Source organism: Aphelocoma coerulescens, unplaced genomic scaffold (assembly GCF_041296385.1).
Source record: "Aphelocoma coerulescens isolate FSJ_1873_10779 unplaced genomic scaffold, UR_Acoe_1.0 HiC_scaffold_60, whole genome shotgun sequence".
Taxonomy (NCBI): Eukaryota; Metazoa; Chordata; class Aves; order Passeriformes; family Corvidae; genus Aphelocoma; species Aphelocoma coerulescens.
In genome coordinates, this window is record NW_027183949.1 from 1,057,078 (window position 1) to 1,078,830 (window position 21,753).

The 21,753-nt window shown below is 55.9% G+C and overlaps 1 protein-coding gene across 1 annotated transcript; it reads right to left on the bottom strand.

Annotated features, from left to right (window-relative positions):
- Positions 1–15,890: 15,890 nt before the first annotated feature.
- On the bottom strand, positions 15,891–18,410 carry LOC138102087 (serine/threonine-protein kinase pim-1-like). Its single transcript, XM_068999844.1, has 5 exons — positions 17,841–18,410; positions 17,669–17,719; positions 17,076–17,442; positions 16,255–16,431; positions 15,891–15,997 (listed from the first exon to the last, which is right to left on the bottom strand). The coding sequence occupies exons 1-5, from the start codon at positions 18,408–18,410 to the stop codon at positions 15,891–15,893; spliced, it is 1,272 nt and encodes a 423-aa protein (XP_068855945.1).
- Positions 18,411–21,753: the final 3,343 nt, after the last annotated feature.

Consider the following 21,753-nt stretch of genomic DNA (forward strand, 5'->3'; position numbering starts at 1 on the left):
TGGTGGTGGTGTGGGGAAAGGCAAAGGGCAGGGATTCTACCTTTCGCTTTCGCCTCCACATTTTGCACCAGTTTTGCCTTCCTTTTTATGGGCCTCCAGGCGGGCTATGCACGGCCCGTACGGCACGTAGTTTCCAGGCGTTCAAAAGTGATTATGATAAGCAGCCATAATGACGAAGCACTTTTGAAGCCTTTCTGGTGCTGAGCAGTGATAATGACAAAGCATTTTTTGGAGCCTTTCTCCTATGATTAGGCTCTTGCACACTTCAGAACCAAGGGGCCATTGTGACACCGCAGGGCCTTGTATAACCAAGGGGTCATTGTAGCACGGCAGGGCCTCGTGGAATCAAGGGGATCGCAGTGACACTGTGGGGCTCCATGAGGCCACGGGGCCATTCTGACTGTGTGGAAGCAAGGATACCATTGTTACGCTACGGGGCATCACGGAACCAAGGAGGCCATTGTGAAGCAGCGGGGGAACCCGCTGAGACTATTATGACACTTCAAGGCCTTGTGACACCGAAGGGCCATTGTGGAACTGCAGGGCCTCGTGGAACCAATGAGACCATTGTGACATCACAGGGCCTCATGGGAGCCAGGGGCCATTGTGACACAGCCAGGCCTCATAGAACCAAGGGGCCCTTGGGACACTGCGTGGCACCATGGGGCCAAGGAGACCACTGTGACACTACAGGGCATCACGGAACTAAGAACTACGTAACAGTAAGAGGCCCAATGGAATCAAGGGGCCATTGTGACACCACAGGGCCTCATAGAACCAAGGAAACCATTGTGACACTGCAAGGTCTCATGGAAGCAAAGGGCCAGTGTGACACAGCCAGGCCTTGTGGAACCAAGGGGCCACTGTGATCCTGGGGAGCCCAATAGAACCAAGGAGCCATTGTGACACTGCAGGACCTTATGGAATCATGGAGACCACTGTGACACTCTGTGACCTCATGGAACCAGTGGGCCATAGTGTTATTTTGCAGCCCCATGGAAGCAAGGAAACCGTTTGGACACAGCAAGGCCTCATGGAAGCAAGGGGCCTTTGTGCCGCTGTAGAGCCAAGGAGACCACTGTGATATTGCTGGGCCTCAGGGGAACAAAATTGTGATGCTGCAGGGCCCCAAGGATCCAAAGAACATGGAACAGGACTGGTTGGCTTGGCCTCCTGGGGCCACCTGCCTGGTCCGGCTGACCTTGGCATGTTGAGGGTTGCTTCTCATCTGCCCCTGAAATGCTGGAGTTCCTTGCTTTCCTTTCTGTGGGAAAGAACTGTCCTTCTCCTCCAGGGACCCATGGCTGAAATTAGGATTCTACCTCCAAATTTGATTCTATCCGAGGATTGTTCCCATGTGAAACCTGCCAGGACAGACAGCTCAGGCTGGCCTTGGCCTCTTAGGGGCCACCTCTCATCTGCCTTCAAAACACGGGGGGGCTGTGCTTTTCTTCCCATGGAAAAAAACATCTTTCAAGTCCAGCCATCCATGGCCAAAACTGGGAATCCACCTCTGAAATTCCATCTATCCAAGGAATAGCTCCCAGACAAAAGCTGCCAGGAATGTCCAGCTCCCCTTGCATTCCTGAGGGCCAGCTCTCATCTGCCTTTGAAACACTGGGGCTCCTCACTTTTCTGCCAATGGAAAAGAACTGTCCTTCTTGGCCAGACGTCCATGGACAAAACTGGGATTTGGCCTCCCAAATTCCCTCTATCCAAGGATCGCTCCAAGACAAAAGCTGCCAAGACAAACAGGTCTGGCTGGCCTTGGCCTCCTTGAGCCACCACTAATCAGCCTTTGAAACCCTGGGGCTCTGCCCTTTCCTTCCTGGGGAGAAGAGCTGTCATTCCGGTCCAGGCACCCACAGCTGAAATGGAACTCCACCTCCAAAACTCCCCATATGTCCAAGGGTTGCTTTCAGACAGAAGCTGCAAGGACAGACAGGTCTGGCTTGCCTTGGCCTCTGGTGGCTGCCTCTCATCTGCCTTCAAAACACTGGGGTTCTGTGGTTTCCTTCCTGTAGAAAAGAACCGACCTTCTTGTCCAGGTGCCCGTGGCCTCAAGCACATGATCACTACATAGGGACAAAGGGGCTCTGTGCTCAGTGGAGTGGAGCCTGAGGACAGTGGAGGAGAGTCCTGGGAGGGCTTGAAGGGTGGTTTCAGAGATGGTGGATCCTTTTGACATAGTAGAGAACAGCCGGCAAAAGAAAGAATTAATGCAAAGGGCAGGTGGGGAGGTCCAGACTGGACACAAGGAGAAAGGAATTTCTCTCCCAGGGCAGTGCTGTGGTGCCACGTGTCCCCCAGAAGGAGTCTGGAGCAGCCCAAGGCTTTGCGTGCCAAGGCAGAGCCAGGCAGGCCGCAGAGCCATCAGCAAAGGAAGGGGCCGGTGAGGTGGGGCAGCCGGGGGGATGAGGACAGCCTGCAGGGACAGAGACACAGGGCACGGACACTGTAGGACAGCCTGGGCCGGAGAGGGCAGAGGGATGTGCAGAAGCTGCAAGGCCCTGACAGAGGCAACTTCTGCAGCACTTTGGCCAGGGCTGCTGTCCCTGCCCCTGGGGCCAGTTGGGAGACAAGTGACCCTTGCAGCCCTGGGGCCTCATTGCCTCTTTTTTGCTGCTCAGCAGCATGGCAGGGGCCACCCCATGGTCCTGCCCTTGGCATTGCACATGCCCACATCCCAGTGCCCCGGGAAGAGTCCCGAGCAATGAGGGAGGGACAGGATCTGCCTTTCCGGCAGCTGGGGCACTGCCTGCAGCCAGCCCGGGCACGGCACAGAGGCACAGAGGGGTTCCATCAGTTAGGGCTGGGAAGATGCTGACAAGTGACCGGGGGAGAATCATTCCCAGCCCTTGACACAGGAAGCCTCTGGCTGCAGGACAAAGCAGCTGCAGTTCCTGAAATGATCTCCTCAAGCTGGAACATACCACTGACTGTGGATTCAGGAAGTACATTCTCTGAGTATCCCTGGTGTAGAACATGAGGACATGCTCAGGGCTTAGGCTCAGTCCAGTAATATTTCCAAGACAAGCCTTTCTATAAAGATGAAATTTCCTGAGAGTGTTTTCCGTTTCCTACTCTTGCGGAATGGGAGGGGGGGAAGTGATAAAGGAATTCTTCATTTTTAAGAGTCCCTAAGGCATGGGAAGTGTAACTTGAGTGCTCTGCAGGAGTTTCCTAAAGTGCTTTCAAGGCACTCCTCTGCCCACGGAGAGCACCGGCATCACCTTTGCTGGACCCGCCAGGCTTAGTCTGACCTGTCCTTTCTCCCACCTGCAAACAGAACCTGTCCCCAGCCAGTGCCCTGCAAACAGGCAGGTTTCTGTAGGGCCAAGGAGAGTGCACAGAGATATGGGGTCTGTGAGTGCTGGCAGGAAGAGATCAGGCACAGGGAAACATCTCCAGGAGGAAGATCTTCAGCAAGCAGAGAGAAGATCAGGCAATGAGAGAAAACAAAAGGCAGAAATGTTGTGGCACGGAGAGCTTAGAGACCTCCACAGGATGCCCTCGAGTGCAGCCCCTCCCTCTGAACAAGCCCCCTCCCCTCCTCTCTCCCTCAGCCAAGCCTCTGCCCTCAGGGCCGGGGCTCCAAGGCGTGAAGCCCCTCCTGTGCAGGCAGAGCTGCAGCAGAGCTGTGGGGCAGCTCTGCGGTCCCGGGCCCAGTTCCCTCTGCAGAGCACAGGGCCGGGAGCATCTGCCTGGCACTGGGGGGCTCTGGGAGGGGGCACAGCTGGCTCAGCTGGCTCAGGGTGACGCTGGCCCCAGTGCCCGGCTGTGGGCAATGCAGCCAGGGAAGGAGCTCCATCTCCCTACATCCAATGCCATCATTAGGACACTTGGCTTTCTTCTTGAGGATTCCCCCTAAGCTCGGAGCTTCCCTCCAGGACGCAAACAGGTCGTGTAGCATCTTTGTGTTACCTGAAAGCCCCACAGTGAGACACAGAAGTTTGATGATGGACAAAGTGCTGTTGGGTTGGTGCAATGAGCCATGTGTGTATTTGGCTACCAATGTGGGGCTGAGACCTCGAGAAGGGGGTGGACATTTGATGGGCTGTGGTGGATCGATCTGCTCTCAGCAGTGTTGGGATGGTTTCTAAGGGAAATATGGGAGGGTGATTATCCTCTGTCTGACAAGGGTGAAAGCCCAGAGGATCTTGGAACAGGACAGAGTGACAGAGCACCTCCCCTCACTCTCCACTCACCGCCTTGCCTCACAGAACTCGCTCTATTCTCCCCGAGGACAGCAGCAATGCTGAGTGTTTCTGACATCCAAAACCAGTCAGCCGGGGAGATGAAGAGGAGCTGTAAAAACCTCTAGAACACTTTAACAGCTTTTGCCATTCCTGTTCTTGGGCCCTGGGAGTGCCCTTGTGTTAGCTGGGGTTTCAAAGTGTAACACCAGGACAGGTGGCTGTCCCCCTCCCACTTCTGCACAGCAAGGCTGAATTATAAAACCCCCCGGAGCAATTGCCCTGAAACTCATGTCGCACGCAGCCAGCACCAAGCAGGGCTGCGGCTGGAGCTGAAGGAAGATCTGCTAGAAAAACAGAAGGGTGTTGTCGGTGATGGAACACGGACTTCGCCGGCCGCATGCAAAGCCAAATTTCCTCGCACGAGTCACATCTTTATATACTGTTCCAAACCCACAGTTCAGCAGCTACAAACTTCAGCTTCTAAGGTTATATGTTTTACATCTCCAAGGGCTACAGATTACCATCTCCTCGCCCAATCTCCCGTTAACTATCCTACTCTTTGTCTCGCCTCTTGCTCTTTGTCTCGCCTCCTGCCAGACGCGGCCCCGGCCCGCCCCGTCTCTCGTCTCTCGCAAGGCCCCCCCAGGCCAGCCAAAGCCGTTCTCCGTGGCGACACTCTGAATCCCCATAAGGTGTCAGTGTGTGACAGGAGAAGCATTTGTGGGACATGGCTTTGATTTGGCTGAGAGCCGTTTCCCTTAAGCTGTCACTGACTTTTCTCCATGAACAGGTCCCCATGTCCACACACAGCCAATGTCCAACAGCAGCTCCATCAGCCCCTTTCTCCTGCTGCCATTGGCAGACACGCGGCAGCTGCAGCTCCTGCACTTCAGTCTCTTCCTGGGCATCTCCCTGGCTGCCCTCCTGGGCAGCGGCCTCATCATCAGCGCCGGAGCCTGCGGCCAGCACCTGCACAGCCCCATGTTCTTCTTCCTGCTGACCCTTGCCCTCACCGACCTGGGCTCCATCTGCACCACTGTCCCCAAAGCCATGCACAATTCCATTTTGGGACACCACAACCACCTCCTACGCAGGAGGTGCTGCACAGCCCCTTTCTCTTTCTCTTTCTCCTTCTCTCTTTCTCCTTCTCTTTCTCTTTCTCCTTCTCTTTCTCTTTCTCTTTCTCTCTTTCTCTCTTTCTCTCTTCCTCTTCCTCTTCCTCTTCCTCTTCCTCTTCCTCTTCCTCTTCCTCTTCCTCTTCCTCTTCCTCTTCTCTCTTTCTCTCTTTCTCTCTTTCTCTCTTTCTCTCTTTCTCTCTTTTTCTCTCTTTCTCTTTCTCTCTCTCTTCCTCTTTTTCATTTCAGCGGAGTTTTCCCTCCTCGCCGCCGTCGAGTGCTACGACCGCTACGTGTCCCTCTGCAAACCCCTGCACTACGGGACCCTCCTGGGCAGCAGAGCTTGTGCTCACATGGCAGCAGCTGCCTGGGCCAGTGCCTTTCTCAATGCTCTGCTGCACACGGCCACTACATTTTCCCTGCCCCTGTGCCAGGGCAGTGCCCTGGGCCAGTTCTTGGGTGAAATCCCACAGTTCCTCAAGCTCTCCTGCTCACACTGCCACCTCAGGGAACTCGGGCTTGTTGTGTTTTCCATCTGTTTAACTTTTGGTTCATTTGTGTTCCTTCTTTTCTCCTATGTGCAGATCTTCAGGGCTGTGCTGAGGATCCCCTCTGAGCAGGGATGGCACAAAACCTTTTGCACGTGCCTCCCTCACCTGGCCATGGTCTCCCTGTTCCTCAGCACTGGCTTTGTTGCCTGCTTGAAGCCCCCCTCCAGGTCCTCCCCATCCGTGGACCTGGCACTGCCAGTTCTGTACTCGGTGCTGCCTCCAGCCCTGAAGTCCCTCATCTACAGCCTGAGGAACCAGGAGCTCAAGGATGCCCTGAGGAAAATGATGACTGGATGCTTTCCAGAAGCAAAAACCTGCCTGTTTTCAGCTCCATAGGCTAAAGTGTAATCATTAGAGGCCCAGCCTGCCTTCTCAGGTTGTTTTGGTGGTGGTGCTTTGGGGGCTTTTTTTCTTCTCCTATGTTAATGTTGTACCCAAAAGATTTTGTTATGCATCTTATTCCCTGTTTACAGGCTGAATGGGACTGTTGACAGGGACTGTGTCAATGAGGAGTCTGCTCTGTGTGTATTCACATGAAAGAAAGGACCCATCAGCAAGGTCTTTGTTCAAGATCCTTTGGTTGAGTCCATCCCTGAAGCTGGAGGGCAGGACCAGTTTTGCAGGCGTGGGGCAGGGAAGAGTCCCAGCAGAGCAGCACAGCCAGGGAGCAGCAGAGCTTGGTCTTTTCAGAGCTCCTCTCTTATTACTTCCACTCTCTCCTTTGGAGCTGCTGTGATGGTGTAAGGCCAACAGCTCTGTGCGGGTGGTGCGAGTCCTGCTGCGTGTCACAGGCAGGGACAGGCCATGGGCACTGCTGGGACACAGCTGGGCTCCGCCACAGCAGTTCCATCAGCAAAGGGCATCTCCTGAAGGCACTGCAGGAAGGCTTTGCTCTCCCTGCACAGTCACTGTCAGGAAGAGGCCCAAGGAAGAGACTCTAAAGAGGCTGCCTGTATTCCTTGTTCTCCCAGGGCTCAGTGGGATGAGATCAGGGTCCCAGTGTGGCCTTCAAGAGACTCAGGTGTGGTTCAGGTTTTGCTTGGTGGTGGCCAGTGCCCACCAGATGGTGAATGGTCTGTGATGAACCTTCCTGGGGCTCTGCAGCTTGTGCCAGGCCTGATGGCAGGGGAATGTTCTTCTGGAGGGACTTGGGAGCTGCCAGGAGAACGCAGGGGACCTGCAGGGACAGTGTGTGCCAGGGATCAGCCGTGAGTGGAGCTCCCTGGGCACAGGCCTGTCCAGGGTGGGCTCACCCAGAGATAAAGGACTGAATGTTTCCTGTGAGCCATGAGAGCTCTGCAGCCCCAGGGGACACAGCAGGTACAGGGAAAGGAGTCTGGGCAGTGACTCGTCTGACCCTCTGGGAACTTGCAGAGGAGGATCCAGGGCAGCCCCAGCCCATGCGCCAGCCCTGGAACAAGGCAGGCACCTCGGAGCACCCTCCATGGCCACAGCAGAGCCTGTGTGGGAGGGGGTCCGTGCAGGGAGCACCATCAGCTGCAGAGCTCTGTCTCCCAGCTTGAGCAGCACAGCCCAGCAGAGGCAGCCCATGGCCCCGGGCAGCACAGCCCCCATGCTCTGCAGAGCAGCACCCCCAGCTCGGGGGCTGTGGGCAGCAGGGCAGAGGCTACAGCAAGGGCTGCTCAGGCCAGCACAGACGTGTTCCCCTGGGAAAGGCTCTGTGGGGAGCTGGGATGGGCCAGGAGAAGAGCAGGAGCTCGTGTGTGTGCAGAGGAGCCCTGGCAAGAGGCTGCCCTGTCCCTGGGATAGCAGCAGGAGCAGCCTGAGGAGCCCCAGAGCCAACTCTCTGCTGCTGTGCTGGGCAGCGGGGCCCTGGGGCTGCAGGACCTGCCCGAGCTGAGGATCTCCTGAGCATTCCAGACACAGAGTCACTGTCCCGCACCTCCAGTGCCTCCAGTTCCTGCTGCAGGGCCAGACAGGACTGGGCTTCTTTGCAGGGCTGGGGCCGGGGCAGGGAGAGGAAAACAATGGACCCTTGATTATAAGACTCCCCTCCGTGTCACAATGCTCTCCATGGTTCCACGAGGCCTTGCAGTGCCACGCTGGCCCCTTGGTTCCTTTGGGCCCCACGCTGTCACTGTGGTGCCCTTGGTTACACGAGGCCCCACGGTGTCGCAAGGCACCTTTGGTTCTCCGAGGGCCCTCAGCGTCTGTTTTGCCAGTGGGCAGGGTCAGCCCCAAAGACACAGACACCAAGTTCAGGAATAGTGTAAGTTATTAGAATGCAAAACTGCAAAGAATCACAAAAGGAGAAGCCCAGCAAAGCACCCAATCATCACTACCAAAGATTGCGTACAGTAATCAAGAAAGAGACAGCACCAGTTACCCTCAGGCCTTGCCATCATCCACATCCTCACATCAGCTGGGGGAAGCTGTCACAGCCAAGGACTGGAGAGCCATTCCCGCACCCTGGGAGTTCCTGCAGGTGCATCCACCTTTGCGGGCAACGAGGCTTCAACCTCGCTGTGAGAGGGCCCAGCTTTGACAGCGTTGAATAAACAAGCCGACATCACTGCTAGTGTGGGAACATCTGGTTTCATTCTCCTCTTTGGTTTCTCCCAAAGCCTGGCCAGGGCTCAAGGAGGAACCGAGGGAGTTTGATCCTAAAGCCCCAAACAAGGCCAGATGGGGCCTCGTCCAGTTTCTAAATACAGAAAGGTCAATCCGTGTTTCACCAATGAACATAGAGCATATTGCTACTAATGCTTTGTTAATGAGCAGATACAAATAGAACATTTGGTTGGAAGGTTCATCTAGATGTCAACTTTGGCTCAGAGCCTGTTGTTCAGGCCTCAGTCAGGGCCTGTTGTTCAGGCCTCACTCCTTCAATCAGTCCTTTGACCTAGAGACGAACTGCAACCTTCATAACAATTCTTTTCATCCTACAATCTTAGATTTAAGTATTAGAAATTCTTTGTTGACAAGCCAAAATATCATATGGGAAGTGCTTTAAGGGTATCTTTTCACAATCTTCATAGGAACGCTTAACCCAGCCATGATTAAAGAGCTGTCCGTGAGTTTGATTCCATTTCCCTTTATACTGGCTGCAATTGAACAGTTTACAGTGTGGGTGCATACAACCTATTCCAGGAGACAACATCCATCCACAGACACTTTTCCCTACACATATTCCTCTTTATCCGATTTAGGCAAGAAATGCCTTTTCTATGAAAAGGCAGCGGTCGGGGATCGCCACCCTCGGTCTAGAGCTCTGTTTTTATCGTGAACTGTGCTCAAGTTTCTAACCCACCATTTGGGTTGGGCCAGATGGGCCAGCCAAGGCCAGTCATCGAATCCTTCTGGACTTGCACGCACCCAGCAATTACTGAGGTTAAATGAGTTCCCTATCTCTGCTCCTGCTGTTAGAAATCTATTTTCCCAACCAGTGCTCCGATTACAAGGACAACATTAAATCAACAAGATCAACAATAGTTTCACTGTTAAGTGGTCCCTTTCTGTCTGCAGAAGTCACTCACTCAGTGGCACATCAGTCTTCACATCGAGCGCCGTGGATCAGAGCACTTTCCAAAGGGACCATTGGGGCAAACAGGGAGATTTGGTCTGGCAGGCTCTGCAAAACAATATCCTGTAACATCTCTTTGTTCTCTCACAGAACACTTGGCTGCAGGGACATGTGCCCATCTTTCTCACCCAGGTTTCAGGATTCAAACAGTGTTGTCTTTGTTTACAGCTCTTACTTCAGCTGGCTCGGGCAGGCCATTTGGCCTCTGGACCCACACTCTGGCTCCATGATCAGGACTGGTGGATCCAAACCCTTTATCTCCATGAACAGTAGTGATGTGAAGTGGATGTCCTTTTTTCACGGTTGTTTTAAAAACTGGCAATATCAATAACTGTGCTACCCTGCCGTGGGGTTGAATAATCCAGTGTTGTTCACTATTGTTTAACAGAACTACTTTAATTTCTCCTTGATAATCTGCACCAACCACTCCTCCCACCATATGAACACTTGTCAAGGCCAAGCTTGAGTGGGCAGTTATCAAACCAAAGTGTCCCGGAGGAACCTGAATTCCTCTGCCGGTACTGATAACTCTCATTTGCTTCTGATTTTTCCTAATTAATTCTAATGCGTAAAGGTCCAGCCCTGCAGCCTCTGCGATGGCCCTGTCAGGGACCATCACCCCCGGAACAATTTCCCAGGAAGTCAAAGTGTCACTGTCCGTGGTTCTATTTGCAAATTGGGTGCAGCCATGCGCATCCAGGGGGTTTCCATTTCCCCAGTGGGCCCATTGTTAAGGATATGGAGCACATCTGGGAGGTGGGTTTTTCATTGCGACACATTCCCATCTCCTATATTTTTCAACTGCTCTTTTAACAACCCCTTCATCTGTTCAATCAGTTCTGCAGCTTGTGGATAGTCTGGGATATGAAAAACCCAGCAGTCTTACTCACTTTATTTTTCGCAGTAACAGACAAAGCATTCCACGTCCTAGCGTCAGCAAACCCTATAAAAACAGCCACTTTCATCCCTTCCTCCTTCACCTGTTGTATACAATCTCCCACAGTTTCCCAGCGATGCTGGGGTCCTGGCCAGTCCTTTTCTGTAGCGTATTTAGTCTTATATCCCTGAGCAGCCAAAGCTAACAAATGGGTATTTGGAGCATTATTTCACAATGTCATTATATACATGTGAAAACATAAACATCGATTTTTATTATATTTTATTATGAACATGTAGATCATTATTTTTTGTTATTATTCTCGTTGTTATTATTATTATTTCCTTTGCTCAAACAAATCCAAGCTCAAGATTAAAAACTTCTTCTGTTGCTCCATGTGGGAGCGTTTCAACAACAATCGTTCCTTCTGTTGGTGCTGTTTCCGAGATGCTGTTAACAAAATTCACCCTCATCTTCCCAAACCCACAAGTTCTTTTCCTTTTTCTATATGCAATTTTGGGATGCATTTTAATACATCCAGTGCTTCAGCTTCTTTCAATTGACGTCCTCATTGCTCGCACGGAGCTCCGACCTCAGCCCACGCCACAGCCAGCAAACCCTAGGGAAGGTCTTCCCATGCGGGAATTTTGGATGGGACCGATTCCTTACACTTACATTTAAAAAGCAGCATTTTGTTGTGATCCAGCCAGACTATACCAAATTTGTTTTACCAGTGGGCAGGGTCAGCACCAAAGACATAGACACCAACTCAAGGAATCAGCGTCATTTACTGTAGTTCAAAGCAGCAAAGAATCACAAAAGGAGAAGCTCAGCAATGCACCCAATCATCCCTACCAAAGATTGCCCGTAGTGATTAAGAAAGAGACAGCAGCAGTTACCCTCAGACTTTACCATCACCCAGAGCCACCCATCAGCTGGGGGAAGCTGTCACAGCCAAGGACTGGAGAGCCATTCCCGGACACTGGGAGTTCCTGCAGGTGCCTCCACCCACAGGTGAGGCTTCCAACCTCCCTGTGAGAGGGCCCACCTTTGATAGTGTTGAACTAACAAACCGACAGCACTTCTAGCGTGGGAACATCTGGTTTCATTCTCCCGTTTGTTTCTCCCAAAGCCTGGCCAGGGCTCAAGGAGGAAGCAAGGGAGTTGACTTGGACCATACAGCCCCAAACAAGGCCAGATGTCAGATTTCATGGCCCTGTCCAGCTTCCAAATACAGAAAGGTCAATCCATGTTTCACTAATGGGTGGATACATCTATCAGAGCGCTCATGACCGTGCGCATTTCATGAATGAGCAAGTTCAAAGATAACCTTTGCTTGGAAGCTTCTGATGGTGCCCCAAGCCCCAGGACTGGAGGGACCCCTTGGCTGCGGGGCTGGGAGGGAGGGAGCTGCCCCTTGTTCTCACTCTGCCTCACGCAAAGCTGGGCCGCTCACAAGTGGGGCAGCACAGCAAACAGGCAGCCTGCCAGTCTCTTCCATCCTCGTCTCTTGAGATTTTTCACCTTTCAGCTTAGGGTCTACAAAGGCAACTGCTTTTGGTCCCGCTGTGTATCCCCACGTACAGCAATGCTGCTGAATCCGTCTGTAGCACAGCAGCAGGGGAAAGGCCTCAGCCCTTCAGGGTCAGGAGCTGCCGGGCTCTGCCTGAGCAGCTCAGCCAGCAGGAAGGGAGCTGCTCCACACGGCAACGAGGAGCAAAGCACTGCAGCACCTCCTGCTTGGGCAGAGCCCAAATTCGGTGCGGGAATAACAGAGTTCTTCTCGTGCCCTGGTGCATCAGCACTGCAGGTGCTGTGCCCGCAAGCACATGGTTCGAGATCTGCAAAAGAATTCTGCAACTCTTGACTGGGTCAGGATGTCACCAGTGCTAAACTCCACTTTAGTCCAAAGCAACCCCTTTACACCTCTGCTGGTGTCTGCTAGATTTTTTCTTCAGGGTATCCAGACAAAAGTAAACAGAGGAGAAGCCTACATTTTCATTGTTGAGCAGAAATGTATCTCATTTTGCTGTACAATCCTTTTTTAAGACGTGTTATCTCTTTAAAAAAAAAAAATTAGAAAAAAGAAAAACCAGAAAAAATATGAAAGAGAAAAAACCAAATGTGTAGTGAAAAATCTTCTGTAACTTTGGATTAAGAGGTAACTGATCTTTTTAAAAAGAGAACAAAGTTATTTACTTTGCAAATGTGCTGATGGCATGGATCCATCTCACTGACCTCAGCATCCTTTTTTAAGTATTTTGCGTTTTGCTGTCAATATTAAGTTATTTTAAATTGTGGTTGAAGCAATAGGAAATTGAAATATGGATTGTGCATGACCGTGTCTTGAGTGTAAAAATATTGCGGTTTGAAACTTGGACCTAAAGTATTGCAAATAAAAGTTATAAATACCAATGGATTGTGTGACAGCAGCTTTTCCTCTAGGATGTGCAGCATCAGAAAGACTTCATCAGTGTGGCTGTGGGTGCTTTTAGCTTTGTCCTGTGCCACTCTATGATGACATGAAACAGGACTTCACCTGCCACCAGCCCAGGCCACCCTTTGCCACCCCAGCTCCTTGGAGCTTGGACAAGCAGACACAAAGTCTTTCTGCTGCTTCCCCCTTTTGCACAAATGCACAGAGAGCTGGGATTTTTCCAGGTCTCGTGTCTCCACGATGAATACGGTGAGTTACACAGATGCTTGTCAGCTCCACTTCCTGCCTAGAAATCTTGAAACTGCTTCTAAATGCTGCTCACTTCAGCTCTTGGACACCTACTCCCACAGGGCCGGGAAAAAAATGCCCCTGACGCCAGCTTACAAGGTGAGTTACGCCAAAGAGGGCTATGTGGGAAATCTCTATCCCTGCCTATCCTTTTAAGAGATCTGTGCCTTGTATCTAAAGGAAGGAACGTGCAAGCAACGTGACTGACACTTTCGCTCTCCGTGTTCGTTCCGCAGCCACGGGTACAAAGACATTATGGGAACCCTTGTGCAGCCAGAGCCTTCCGTCCCTGCAGAAGGGAGCGCGGCGGGTGGGGGCGGTTGGCGGGCAGCGAGCCCCGGACAGCGGGCGAGATCCGGCTCCACACCTGCCAGGCCCTGCTAAGGCTCCATGCCGGCTCCTCTGCAACAGCAAAGACCTTCAGCCGTGTCACTGCCCAGAGGGGCAGTGCTGGCCCGGCCGCACAGCTCCTTTTCCCCACAAGTTGCAGGAGATGAGAACGCAACACTTGCAAACACCGACTGCGAGCCACAGCGCCGGCTGCGCACCATGAACCTCAGCTCTGGGACCACTGTCTGCCCCAAGCTCCGGGGGATGCAGTGGGAGCCGGGCTGGGCTCTGCCCTGGGGCCATCCTCCAGGGACAGCTGCAAACAGGGAGCATTTAGTTGCCACCAAGAGCCCAGCCACGCGTGGAGGGGAGCCGGTGCAGGTGCGGCCTGCACTGTTGCCTGCTGTGCTCTGGGGCTGCTGCTCCCCGCAGAGGGAACTGCACTGGCGTGCCAGAGGAGACAAAGAAGCTTCCGCTTAAGCCAAACTGAGCTGGGTGGCTGGGCTGGCAGGAGTGGGGAGGGTCAAGGGCATTCACAGAGCTCATCCTGCTGGAAGGACGAGGAAAAGGGGCAGTGGGAAGCTAACAGTGAGGAGAGCTGAGGCCTGGAGGGCAGCTCTTGAATGACACTCAGGTCTCACCGGACCTCTGAGACATTGCTGTTCTTCTGCCAGTGACAGGATGAGTCCCTAAACCTGGGGCTCGCTCCTCCTCGTGGTCAAAGGCATCAAGGAAGGCTACAGTGCGACAGAGACTGCCCTGAGCTGGCAACTCACTGGGGGAAAAGAGGGAGCACTTGTGAAGTAAAAGGCAGGCGGGGCAGAGAACTGTTCAGAGAAGGGCTGAGCTAAAGCTTGAGCAAGCTGAGAAATGCCATTTGGGGTCATCCCAGATTGATTTCATTTCACAAGTTATTGAACAAGTTTATTTTGGGGGAGGGGGGGGTGTCATGTTTTCCCCTGGAGGCGTGCACTCTGCAGGCTTGAGCTGCGTTGCCGAAATGCTCGAGCACGTCTCTGCTGCGGCTCACACCGGTTCTTCTTTGGCTTCTTCCGGCCCGGTGCTGAGCCGCAGCAGAGCCCTGGCGGAGCCCAGAGCAGCCTCAGCATCCACAGAGCCCGGCTGCAAGGAGAGAAAGCAGAAACCGCCCGTCACTTGAAGGCTGCTGTCCCCCTTGTCCCAGCCGCCCGCGGTGCCCAGGCCGTGCTGGCTGTGCTCAGAGCGGTGCCCGAAGCCGCCCGTCACTGCTGCCTTTGGCAGGAGAGCAGGATGGCAGGACACGTGCCACCGCCCGCAGCCAGCCATGGCAGATCCACCTCCTCAGCAGCTGCCCATTGGGATGCTCCTGTGCTCGCTGCCATCTCCCAAAAGCCCTTATCCCAGCCGTGCCAAGAAGACGGGGACCCACCGCACGCCACCCGCCGCCGGAAGAAAAGCTGCTCCCAAGCGATGTCCTCGGCCTTCTCCAAGGCCCCGTCCCATCCACGCTGCAGCTGGTCCCAAGCACTTCCCGATCCAGACTGGACACCACCTACAACACTTCCTTTAAGGGAAACAAACAACAAATTAATGAAAAGGGATTACAGACAAAAAGGAGAAACAAGAAAAAAGGTAAAAAGTCTTCTCTCTGTTGGGGGCCTGAGGAAGGCCCAACCTTCCCTACATGCTGGGGAAAAACCCACCCTCGGGCGAGGGAAGCCCACGCTTTCTCCCCTCCCCCCCGCACTGACCCCCAACAGGCACAGCGAGCCCAAAGCAAACAAGCCGAGTGGAGCAGCCCAAGCCCTTCCTTTCCTGCAAAACAAAGCAGCCCGTGCACAGCTCCTGGAGTGCCACCTCTGCTCCTGCCATGGGGGCTTGTTTGTGTCGGGCTGGCTGCCCCAGCCCCAGCCCCAGGAACAGTGGGCGGTGGGGGCTGTTGGCAGGGCCAGGAGCCGACTCCCATTTCCTAAGCACCCCAGCCCATCCCGCCCGCCCTGCCGAAAAGCAGCTTGGCAGCCGGCTGAAGAATTAGTTGCATCCGCCCCAGCAAAGGGGGGAACCTTTGCTTCCCGGCCAGGCCGTGCAATGCCCAAATCTGGGAGCATCCCCCTGGCTGTGGACTCATCTGTAAATTCGCTGTGGAGCCTGGCTTTGAAGAAGGTGCCAGAATCGAAGCCCATCATCTTCAGCTTGCCGGTGGCCAGGTGGAGGAAGAGCTTGCCATCCTTGACGTCATCCTCCATGTCTCCAGCAGCAGCAGGAGTACAGCTTCTCCAGGGGCTCCTTCTTCCCTGCGGCTGAGAGCAGGCTGTCAGTGCCCCGCCCAGGGCCCCGGCTGTCAGTGAAGCAGGACAAGCAAAAGCAGCTTGCACGGCGGCCACCAGTGCTGGGAAGAGCAGCTCAGCGCCAGCACAAGGGCTGCGGGTCCCCATCTGACGACCCCTGCGCAGCAATACAGGCAGGGCAAAAAAGCCTGCGTTTCTTGGCTTCTTCTGGCCAAGGCACGTGTGGAGCTGTAACTTACCGGCTCCCTGGATCAAAGTGTGCCTGTGGCTCTCTCCCTTCTTCTATGGATGATGAATATCCTGCAGCCAAGGATCACACGACAGGTCTTCTAATGAGGGCCTGTCCAAGGAGTGCAGGGACAGACACCATCTGATCAGTTCCTTGCAGTCTGTGGGGAGAAACCAGAAAGCGCCGGTCAGTTGCAGAAGGCTCCTGTCCGCTTTGCCCCACTATTGCCATGCCCAGGCCATGCCATGGGGGCTCCGAGCTGTGCCTGAACTTTCCCATCCATTCTTTGTTTTGGAGGAGAGCAGGAGAGCGAGGCATGTGCCACCTCCTCGGCAGCTGCCAGAGCGGGATGCTCATGAGCCCGCTGCTGTCTCCCAGTACTGCTATTCCCCCCGTGCCGCAGGGATGAGCATCCACCTTGAGAGAGCCGTTCTGGGAGCGACAGCTGGCCCCAGCTGATGTTCCGGCCCTTCGGGAACGGGTGCCGCCCGCAGACCATCTGGTGCAGCACGATGCCCAGGGACCAGACGGTAGCTGCCTCGCCGTAGTACCAGCCAAAATGGGTCCATTCCGGGGGGCTGTACGCTGGTGTTCCTACGGAATAGAGAGGCACTTCATTAGCGGGATGCTGCCTGCTCCCGGAGCCTCGCCCCAGCATCCCTGGGCACGCGGGGGCTGCACCAGCGGCACACGGCATGACCCGCTGCCCTCTCGCCAGCGCCTGTGACTTGTGGACAAACTGGGGGTTGTAAAAGAAGCCACCGGTGTCACAAGAGGGCAGCGGAAGCCCTGGCAAGGCTAAAGCATTCCATGCAAAGGGAAAACCCGCTCAGTGCCGGGGGTGGGAAAACCATGCCTTCACCCTCCCTGCCTGCATTGCCCCAAAAAAACATTCTGAAGCCAAGGCAAACAAGGCGAGCTGAGCAGTCCAAGCCGGTTCTTGCCTGCACACCAAACCGGCGGGTGCACAGCTTCTGGCCCCCCCCCCTCTGCTACCCCCACCCACGGGTGTGTTTTTGTCACACTGGCTGCCCCAGCCCCAGCGCCAGTCCTGGGCAGAGTGGCTGGCGAAGGCTGCCAGCAGGGCTGGAAGATGGCCCCCCGGCCACCCGCACTCAAAAGCAACTGGGCTGAAAACTCGGTCCCATGACTGGCATCAAAAGGGAGAATCCCCGCTGCCACAGCCAGGTTGGGCCGCGAGATGCCGGCACCGGGAGCCTACCCTGGTGAGGACTCACCTGCAAAGCTGGTGTAGGCTGTGTCTTGCAGGTAGGTGCCGCAGCCAAAGTCAATCAATTTGGCCTGGCCCGTGGCCAGGTCAACCAGGATGTTCTCTGGTTTCAGGTCCCTGTGAAGGACCCCGCAGCTGGTGCAGTGCCGCACGGCCTCCAGGACCTGGCGGAACAGCTCCCGTGCCACCTCCTCTGACAGGAAGCCCCGCGCTCGAATGAAATGGAGCAGGTCCTGAGACTGCTCCGGCCGCTCCATCACCAGCACCACGTTGCTGGGGAGCTCGAGCCACTCGAGGAGCTGCACCACACCAGGGAAGCCGGTGGACACCTTGTCCAGCAGCACGACCTCGAGTGGTGCGCTGGTGCCGTTGGGCTGCGGGAGGAGCACGATGCCGTCAGTGGGGCTGATGCCGTGCCAGGGCTCGGGAAGCCCTCGCCCAGCCCGGGATGCTCTGCGCCCTCCGCTGCCCCCACGCCCGCTCTCCCCCGAGGCGTCCTGGCGCCTTCCACCCTCCCGGGCCTCGGCTCATCCCCGCCCGTCACGCCCCGCCTTCTCCCGCTGCCCACCACCCCCACCCCTACCCCCCCCGCTCACTCACCAGCTCGCCCCAATGACGGATGCGGGTCCGTGGCACCCATTTGATGGCCACCTGCAAGCCAAGGGGAGCAGCGGGCTGAGCTCGCCGCCCGCCCTGCCGAGCCCCATCCTCCTTCTCCTGCGCCCTCCTTTGCCCCCCGCCTCCTGCGCCCGCCGCCGGCCCCGCCACTCACCGGGGCGCCGTCCGAGAGCCGCGTGGCCGCGAAGACGCTGCCGAAGCCGCCGCGCCCCAGCAGCGAACCCTCCAGGTAGCGCTCCCTCAGGCCCTGCAGCGCATTCCCTGCCGGCGAGACGCGGCTGTCAGCGCTCGGCCCGGGGCCAGAAACGGCCGCCGGGCGCTCCTCAACCGCCCCGGGCCGGGTATCCCCAGATGTTGCCTCTTTCGAAGGGGACACCGGCGGCTCGGGGGCGGGGGCCGCGCTGCCGAGCGGAAGAGCTCGGACCGGGGAAGACGCCGCGGACGCGGCGGGAGCGGCCGCGCCGTCTGTCTCCTCGGCGGGTCCCGGGAGGGGCCGGGGCCGGGGCCGGGGCCGGGGCCGGGGCCGGGGCCGGGGCCGGGCCAGCCGGAGCCAGAGGCTAACAGTGCTGCCCAAGAGGCAGGCACTGATGCCCGCCCAGCGGCGCCACCGCCAGTAGGGCAAGAGCCGGGCGGAGGCGAGACCGCGGCGGGACGCCCGGGGGCGGGGAGGGCGCAGCCCCGCCCGGGGCCGGGGGCGGGCCGGGCGCATGGCCCGGCCTGGCATGGGGAGAGGGAGGCCGCGGAAGGGGCGGAGGGGGTGGAGCACTGAAGGGAGAGCGGGACAGGGGATGCGGGACACTGGGAGAAGGAGAGGAGGAACAGGAGAAGGAACGCAGAGGGTCTGGAGAACCGCTGCTCTTGTATTGCTCTTCTGCTGCTGCCGCTGCTGCCGCTGCTGCCGCTGCCGCCGCTGCCGCCGAAGCGCTGGGAGCGTTGGTCCGCGTGTCCGTGTGTCTGTTGCCCGGGTGTCCGTTTTTCCCCCGCGCGCCCCGCGGCCGAGCCCCGCGCGCCCCGGGCCAGCACGGGCCGCTCCGGGGCCGAAGCGGAGTCCCGGAGCATCTCTTCCTCCCGCAGCCGCGCCAAACGCACCGTCTTGTTTAGCTTCTTCTTCACCAGATTGTAACTCTTCCTTGCGGCAGTCTTGCAACTTGCCCCTGCTGCTGCTGGCTCGCCCCGCGCCGCGGTCTCTTGCTCGCGAGCAACCAAAGCGCTGTCCGCGCTTTTCGCCTGGAGCAGAGCAAAGTGCTGAATGAGGAGCCTGCCAGCGCCAGGCAGAGGCAGCCCCGTGGGAGGGCAGAGCAGGACGTGAGGAGGGAGACGTGCAGCCCCTGCGCGGTGCAGCGCTGCTCCCCGGCCGCTCGGCGTGGGCAGTGCGAGCGGCGGGGCCGTGCCCGGCGCGGTGCCCTCGTCGGCAGGGCTGTTGCTGTTTTCTTGTCCGGTTTCAGGTGAAAATCGGAGACTGCCGATAGGAGGCTTCAAATAAAAGAGTGGAAACACTCTTTTTGCTGAGTTCTGATGCCGGTCCAATAGAGCAGCTAAGCTCTCAGCTGTTTGCCTCCTCCCTGCCAATCCAGCACTTTCAGCCTGGAACAAAGGCCCTCTCTGCAAAGAAACTGCTGGCTGGTTTCCCTCTCCTGCTGTTCATTGACACAGGTAGAAAAGCAGACTAGTTTGGATGCTGAGTCTGTCCAAACGGACAGTGAGCTTTGCCATGTGAAGCCAAGACACGGAGTCTTGAGCCCTGCGACAGTGTCATGGGAATCACCTTTGTTGCTGCTGCTGTCTATTGTCACTGCTGAGGGTGCAGTCCCATGGGAGCACATGCCCTGTCTCTAGAAGCCAGAGCCGAGCAAGGCACTGGGCTCTAAAATCTTCCCTTGGCAGGCTTCTGGGGTCTCCAGCATTGCTTTCAAAGCCAAACAGGGAGAAGGCAAGCTGTGTGTAGCTCTTGGTATTGTAGAGTGTCTCAAACTTGCTAAGTCCTAGGTGTTTGAGGTAAGATCAGTTTGGAAGGACTGTGAGGTAGAACTAGTGCAAGACAGAAAAGGGGAGCATAGAAGGGAAGCAATTAATAGTATACGGGAACATCTTGGGTTGTTTCTTTCCGTTTGCATGTCCCTTCTGGGAAGCTGTTTTGCTTTTGCAAGAATCTTGTCCACAGTGATGTTTGCTCTTTTCAAGACCCTTTCCTGGAGACCGAGCTGGAGCTCCTGTCACAAGATGTGCCATCACATGCAGCTTCTCTTGGCTTGCCACACTGTGCGTGCAGCAGGACTCTTGCAGCAAAGCAGGACCAAGGTTTTGAGAGCTTGACAACTTGTCCTTTCTCCTCCTGGTGGACTAGCGAGTTGTGCCGTGGGTAAGGTTTTCGTCGTTACTGTTGTAGGCTAAGGAAACAGGAGGAGGGGGTAGCAGCAATTGTTAGGCTGGCTGAATGGAGAGAAAGAATCTCCGGAGCCTGCAGCCAGAAGTGGAGAGCTGGGGGCTAATCCTTCCAAGCTCTCAGTGGACATCTTGCAAGTGAGCTGGACTGTGAAAATGGTCTGACAGAGGCAGTTGGTTTCTGAGTTCAGCGTAGATACTTGCACATCTGGTGCGTCGGTGCTCAAATCGAGAGTGCAATCGGTTCACAGGAAGCAGCAGAAGAAGCTGGAGCTCGCCGAGCAGGCGACTGAAAGAATCTGCAAAGGAGAAATGCGGGAAATGACTTGGTGTACCTTGCCTGGAAGAAGGGTAGTTTTTTCAAATAATTCCTAATCCGTTCCCTTGGCTTTTGACTTTCCTAACAAGGCCATTTGCATCCCCGATTCAGCACGAAGCGAGAGGCCCGGGCTTACGGAAGTGCGCCAAAGATTCCTCCGCAGTGACGCTCAGGTGGAAAGAGGAGCGGGGCGCCTGAGCAGCTTCCGGGGAAGCATCCCGCGAGGTGCAATTTGCGCCGTGCTGGGAGAGGAGCAGGGGGAGAAGGATGGGCCTTGCGTAGCAGCAGCAGCAGCAGCAGCAGCAGCAAGTTTGGGCCGCAGGACATTGGGCCTGCGCCGCTGCCCCACAATGGGCGGGCGTGTTCCCGGGGCTGCGGCCCTGGCACCGCGTCCGCTGAGCTGCCGACGCTGCGGGAGCTCCCCGGGCTGGGCTCGGGGTCCCGCTGGGACTGGGCAGCAGGCTGTGCTCTCACTGTGGTCAGCAGCAGCGGGACGTACCTCTGGACATCCACGTCTCCTGCTGCTGGGAAGAAGCAATGAAGCGAGTGCAGAAGTTCTGCTTCCTCTTTCTCCCGGTGGATTTTTTCGTTTCATTCCACACTCCAGAGGCAATTTCTGTGCTGGCCTCTGGCAGCTGATTCTATTTCAAGAGCACCAGCAACAGGGCTGTGTTTGAGCGCTGTGAATGTGGCCTGTATGGCTTTCATTCTCCTCAACTTTTTGCTTATAGACCTGTGAACATTTCAAGATCTGCTAATCAGGATGCCTGCAACAAAGCATCTGAATTCCCCATCAGAAAAGCACTGTGGCTAGCACCGATCAAAAGAGGCAATTGCAGTTTTTCAGATAAAATTCAAGTGGCAACCAGAAGAGGGGGAAGAGCAGCCATGATCTGTAATTCCCAAGGCAAATGCAAGAAAAGCCTCCTGCTGTCACCTGAGGATGAGTGAAACGGTGCTGGGAACAGTGCTGGAACCGGATCCTTTCTTTCTCTGAAGGTTGCATCAGGGCAGCACAGCCGGGCTCTGAGGAATCAGGTCTGTTTGTGGCTGATTGTGTCTCTAGTCCAGAAATTCACCGGGAAAAACCTCTTGGGAAGCCGAGGCACAAGCAGGTGGGAAGGGGCTGGCGCTGCTGCTGCTCTTGGCCAGGAGCCCCGGCTGTGCCGGTACAGGGCCCACTGCGCGGTGGCTCCTGCTGCTGCCAGAGCTGGGCGGGTCTCAGGGACCGGGAATGGACACGGGGGACAGCAAAGGCTGTGGGGGGCTGCAGCGATGTTCACACATGGGCCAGCGCCAGCACAGAGCTTCAGCCCCGCAATTATCCCAGAGGGAAATGCTGGGGAAAGGCTCCATTTCAGCTTTC